This window comes from Caenorhabditis remanei, chromosome IV (assembly GCF_010183535.1).
Source record: "Caenorhabditis remanei strain PX506 chromosome IV, whole genome shotgun sequence".
In the NCBI taxonomy this organism is placed as follows: domain Eukaryota; kingdom Metazoa; phylum Nematoda; class Chromadorea; order Rhabditida; family Rhabditidae; genus Caenorhabditis; species Caenorhabditis remanei.
In genome coordinates, this window is record NC_071331.1 from 3,706,609 (window position 1) to 3,713,111 (window position 6,503).

Genomic DNA, 6,503 nt, shown 5'->3' on the forward strand with positions numbered 1-6,503 from the left:
TCAGCTCGAATGGTTCAATTCAGGGAAAAATTTCAAAAACTCAAAAACTCAATTTTCTCAAATATTTTTTTTTGTAGTATGATCGAAAGCTATGTTGGGACTGAGGTAAAATGATAAGATTCAATAGAAAAATTTGAAAAACCATTGTTTCGGAACCCTAAAAATTATTTACCTGGAGGGCTCGCAAATTAAAATCGCATTTTTTCCCATACTTCCCATAAAAACCGTTCTTGGGTCCTAGAGATACAAGTAGCGACAGCATGCATCCAATACCAAATTTTATGTAGATTTCGATTTTTAAATAAAAAAGCCCGTCTTGTCGGGTCACTGCCGAGATAAAAACGATTTCATGAAAAAAACTAGAAAATTTCATACATTTTGAAAAATTTCACAATGAAGCTGTTGAGCTGGAATTTTCTTCTGAATACAAAAAATGCTTAAAATAGTGTCTACAACAATTTCCCGTTGAGATTTCATACCTAACTACTTCAGGAAAAATTTTCGAAAAATATCGATTTTTTGATATTCCTAGGTACCCAGGTGACGGACGCGGCCAAAAAGCACCCCAATTTGCTGAGGACACTTGATACTATCTCTAATCGAAAGGATCGCCAAATCGGAGATGGTCAACTTTTTTCGTGTGAACATGGTCTGTTGATCGATGCTCGATCGACTCTGAGAGTGCGTCATAATACTTTTAAAATCTCACTGCCAGTATTACTAATCATTTTTTCCAGCTAATCAAAAATTTTGGACAACCAACCAGGTACTGATGTTTTTCCAAGGTTCACCCATTTTTTGGGGCTTAAAAAGTGGTTTTTGGGTGGTACTGTCGTAATAGTAGAGGTTGATGTTTGAAGATTTGGTTGACTAGGTTTTTTCTGGTGCTTAAATCGATAATACATGCATTATTTTTTGAAAATCTTTAGTTTTTCTCACTCAGTTTTCAGTTCGCTTCTCTATCGATTCTGCTAGGTCTCGTTGCTGAACTCCAAAGTCAGTCCTGACCATTCCCTAGTCAGAAATTGCTGTGTTGTTGGGCAAATGAATTGCAAAGAGGTGTTTAGAGTAATAGATTATGTGGCAATCAAGAAAATAATGTGAGATTAATTTTTCAACATTCTTTGAACAGCGACAGGAGTTTCTTTTTTATTGATAATGTTTTCATTGTCTGGTTTTATTTTTCTTTCTTTTCCATTTATTTTTGTTGCAGTTTTACTTATTCTATAAATACAGCGTACATCGGGGTTTCACATTACGTAACCGATTTTGCTAACAATCAGAAACTAGAGCAACTTTTCAAAAGTCTGACACAAAAATTCGAAAAATCCTTTTTTCATTCTTCTCAAAATCCAGATAATTATAGTTTGGCCAACAAATCCGCTGCCAATAGCCAGTTTCGTTGCATCTGACACCTGCTATCCAAATTTCAATCGCCATTTCGCCGTCGGGATATCCAAGAAACAAATTTCGCGTGTTGTAAATTTATTGTTAGACAAAAAATGGAGAAGGTCAACATTTCGATGGATCAGAATTTTTGGAAAAATCTGAAAATATTCTGTGAAACTATTTGAAAAGCATTCTCAACAAAGTAAATTGTTACTTGAAATTAACGATCGGAGCAATTGGAGCAAAAATAATAAGTTTCCAAACTCAAAATGATACAACATAAATTTTTATTCTGAGAACTATAAATAATCTATTCAAAACTGTAACTTTTAAATGTTTCACTATAAAAATAAAGAAATTTAATGACAACCATTCTGGCAGCCAATCGAATCGGGTTTTTATATTTTACCGTGGTTTTTTTTTGCAGAACTATGCGTTTACGTATTTGCCTTTTTTGCCATTTTTGCGTACTTGCGATTCTGGATAAAAAAATAGATTTATTTTTAAATTCACATGAAGCTGAAAAAAATTGTATTCCACTTTTCAGAGTCGAAGCATAACCAGATCAGATACAACTATGTGAGAAGAGGTTTTATTCCAGGTTTTATTTTTTGTTTCATTTCGATTCATTTCAAAAAATCAAACCCTAAGAATCGAAAAATCCTCTTGAAATCCAAAAAAATATAGTCTGGACGGAGATTTCGCTACCGTTAGCCAGTTCCGTTGCATCTGGCACCTGCTATCTCAATTTCAATCTCAATTTTGCCATCGGGATATTCAAGAAACAGATTTCAACATGTCGAAAATTCAGACGTCATTTGTTTTTTTCAACATCCAATCACTTTTTATTTGAATAGCAGTCTTTTTTTTCAAAATTGTTCCTATGACAAAGTTCTCATACGAAGTACAATAGGTTTTTACAACTTCATTCACAGAAAAGATATCAAAATTGGAATTTAGGATGACAAAAACTAAATTTCAAAAAGTTTACGCATAAAAATGGACGTTCTGAATTGTAAAAGAAGGTTCTGAAATAATTTAATGTCTTATCTGAAACCGTGTTATGTCAGTATGGAGTCTTGCAAAAATTTGGCCCCGATTGGAGAAAGCGGGATAGAAAGATTACTTTTATCACTTTTTCATAATTTCTGTTAACACATATTGCTTGATGTTTACATTAATGTTTCACTGCAGACACAAAGTAATATGTCAGTAATAAAACGGTAATAGTTCTCGATTTCGAACAAAAAATCCAAAAAATCCCTTTTTCATTTTTCTCAAAATCCGAAGAATTATAGTTTGCCCGACGATAGCCAGCAGGTTTTCTTTTTTGTTTTTCATTTCGATTCATTTCAAAAAATCAAATCCGAAGAATCGAAGAAATATTTTTTCATTCTTCTCAAAATCCAAATAATTATAGTTTGCCCTGCCGATTCGGCAGCCGTTAGCCAGTTTCGTGCCACCTGGCCAATGCTATCTAAATTTCATCTAAATTTTGCCGTCGGGATATCCAGGAAACAGATTTCAACGTGTTGAAAATCCACGCATCATTTATTTTCAACATTCAATTTCATTTTTTACATACATAGCAGTCGTTTTTTGCTTCCAAAGTTGTATGTTTGGTTGAATGTAGTTACATGTTTTTTGAATAAATCTTGAAAAAAATATTGGGAAAACTTAGGTAGCAAAAGTATCAACTGAATGGCAACAAAATAAAAAGATCAAATTGAGAAACAAACTTTGAAAACTGTATAATGTTCCATTCGAAACGGTGTATTATTTTAATATTAAAAAAGATAAACAAATTCCAAAATTCAACCAACCAGAATATAATAGTTTCTGTAAATTTACGTCGTGTACGAAACAGTTTTATACGTAAAAAAAAGTTTGCCGATAGCATCCTATATTGTCGGGTTTTTATGTTTCATTGTGGTGTTCTGCAAAAAATGGAAAATTTGTGATTGTGTTTCACTACTGACACAAAGTAATATTACAAGTAAGTAAAATAACGGCAATAGTATGAATATCCTCTTCAAAATCTTCCCAACCATGCAATAACATGTTCTTCTATTTCGAACTCAAAAATCCAAAAAATCCTTTTTTCATTCTTCTCAAATTCCAAATAATTATAGTTTGCCCTGCCGATCCGGCAGCCGTTAGCCAGTTCCGTTGTACACGGTGGCTGCTATCTAAATTATAATCTCAATTTTGCCGTCGGGATATCCACGGAACAGATTTCAACGTGTTGAAAATTCAAAAGCCATTCGTTTTCAACACCCAAATAACTTTTGTTCTACTGTGAAAAAAATAAAGATTGGCCAAGGATTTTCAAAAAAAAATTTCACGGCCAAAACACTTTAGCTCACAAAATTTTTTTTGAAAATCCTTGGCCAAACTTTATTTTTTCACAGTATTACGGTCTTTTTAGTTTCCGAAGTTGTAACTTTGATGGTTCCGGATTCATGAAATCGGGATCAATATGAGAAAAAAGAAGAATTATAAAAGTTTCGATTTGAGATGGATACCCATATCCTGAAACTGAAATGAAATTCCCGGTTTCAAATGCATTTTAAGAGTGGAGTTAATTCAATTTTCATTTGATAAGTCATGGGTTGTTTATTTTTAAAAAATTCGGTAAAGTGTTTCAATTGTTCACCTATCGCACATTCAATACTGAAATCTCTTAAATCTATATAATGAAACAGAAAATCTGAAAACTTGAACCACGCAGTTTTGACATCTTAACTTTGTTCATTTTTTCAAAAATTGATGTGTGGGGAGTTTAGAAATCATTCTCAAACCGATTTCGTATTAGTTTTCCTGGAAGTTGACCTCATAACCTTTTCAATTCCAAGATCTCATCCTGAACAACAATTCATCCTATTGAAAATGACATTCATTTAAAACAAATCTTCATTTTCCATCAATTCCTTTTGTTTCTTCTCAATTCTTCCGAGAACCGTCTACCTACATATCTACCGTTCTCATCTATAAGACCCTCCCTCTCTCTATTTTTTTTTACCGTCGGAGAATAAAAGAGACTAGAATTCTATTTTCAGGGGTAGAACGACCTAGGACACTGACACCATCTATTTTCATTTAATATGGTGAGTCTCCGGTGGTTTGACCTACAAAGAGTATCTACATAAAATCTGTTTCAACATTCCATTATCTATCAATTGCTTTTAGATGTGCCGCTCAAAAATGATCTACAGTCAGTCCACTATCATAATCAGTCTGCTTGCATGTATTTTGATCATAAACATATTGAGTTGCTTTTCAGTATTCAGGTTGGGTAAGTATTTTCACTGTTTTGGATTCTTATTAATTCTGAAAACTTTTAAAATTTTTTATTAATTTTTCTATTGTTTCTTTTTTAGAACAAAAATTCGAAGCCGACGAGCTAATTGATATCTACAACCCAAATGCTCTGAAAGATCTCCGTGCAAAATATAATCTGAAAGCGAATAAGTACAGCCTGGAATTGTCTCAAGTGGCTAGAGGAGCTGATCACAAGAGATTCTTTGGAAAAGTGAAATTGGAAGCATTCTGTGCGATAAAAGAAAGGATAGGAGATATAGATGATGGAGGGAAATACGTTTGTAATCCAAGAGCAGTCAGGAAAGATAATTGCACGTGAGTTTTGAAAAATAGTGGAGTGTGATAGAATGGTATTCGAACGATGATCTCAAAAATAACTTTTATTAAACAATAACCAATACTCAGTTTCACCAAATTTACTTCTGACCTTCTCGAAACACAAAATCTTTTTCAGTTTTTTTCAAAATTATTTTCTCTTTTTCAAATTTTTTGATCTACATCTCTCTCGAACAACCAGTCTGGAGGCATCAAGGTACACACCAAAACGATTTTTCGGATTTATATTCAGAAGAATATCTCAATTCAACATCTTCCTGCCATTCTCCCACTGAATAGAACAATAGAATAGACAATCATGTTTCAATTCACACAGGAAGAAAATTGAAGATGCTTCGAACTCCTGATAGGAATTTCATCAAAATTGAGTAATAACTGACATTCTTTCATTTTTCGTCGGAAAAATAAGCTCAGCGTCAGCTAAAATAGTTCTTTGTGAATTTGGACAGATTTCTTTCATTTATCAAACATGTTCAGTTTTTACTGTTTCAATACGTTTAGAAATCCCCTGTGATGTTTTATCAAGAATTTTCTTGAAGCACGTTTTAAAAATAAACATAAATCCATTCCAGATTGATCTCCCTTGGCCTCAACAATGCAATTTCCTATGACCAACACATTCAAAATGTGACAGGAGGACATTGTAGGATACTTGGAGCTGATAAGGATCCACAGAACATTACAATTCAAGAGGACTATGAGAGAATAAATGGACAACTGTTTGTTGGAATGATTCCGAAGGAAATATCCATTTCGAGTATGCTGAAAAAGGCTGAAAGAAGAGAAGTTGAGCTATTGAAGATTGATATTGAAGGAGGGGAGCATGAGGGTCTAGAGCCATTCATCAGGGAGTATCGAGTTTGTCAGGTAAGAGATTTCAGCTCCACTGAAATTTGACAGGAAAACTTTTATTTTACAGATCTTCATAGAAGTCCACGGAACCCCATCTGAACACATGAGAATGCTGCAAACCATGGCAAAGTAAGAAACTATTCTCCAGATTTCAGAAAATCCGAAATTTCCAGATACAACTTCCGAATCTTCAACGTCGAACCCAATCCATACTGTTCCAATTGTTGTGAATATAGTCTGATTCAGGACAGTTGTATGGATCAATATGGAGTGTATCCGCTGGTTCCAATTGTGCCGAAAGTTGAATTTTAGGTTATCCAGTTGTTTGACAAGTGTAATAAACTTATTTTCCCGTATATTCACATTTCACAATTAAAACTGTTCTGCAAATGTTGTATTCTGAAAATTATTCTGTTTCCATATCATGATATGTAAATTAGCGTTTTGGGTGATGCAGTGGGTTAGATAGAGATTGTCATACTAAAAATTAATACAAGTTCCTCACAAAATTCTTGAGTTCTTTCACGGAGTGCTTCCAGTGAACTTAGTGACCTCAATTTTTTCTATCTTAATCAATTCGATTTTCGAAAAGTAACTTGACCACT

At 33.5% G+C, this 6,503-nt stretch overlaps 1 protein-coding gene across 1 annotated transcript; it reads left to right on the top strand.

Moving 5' to 3' along the window:
- Positions 1-4,593: 4,593 nt before the first annotated feature.
- GCK72_012367 (uncharacterized protein) lies at positions 4,594-6,210 on the top strand (the record flags this gene model as incomplete). The annotated part of the gene is made up of 5 exons (XM_053729052.1): positions 4,594-4,684; positions 4,770-5,025; positions 5,619-5,913; positions 5,966-6,027; positions 6,072-6,210. 5 exons carry the CDS (start codon positions 4,594-4,596, stop codon positions 6,208-6,210), a joined length of 843 nt encoding a protein of 280 aa, XP_053583824.1.
- Between the last annotated feature and the right edge of the window lie 293 nt (positions 6,211-6,503).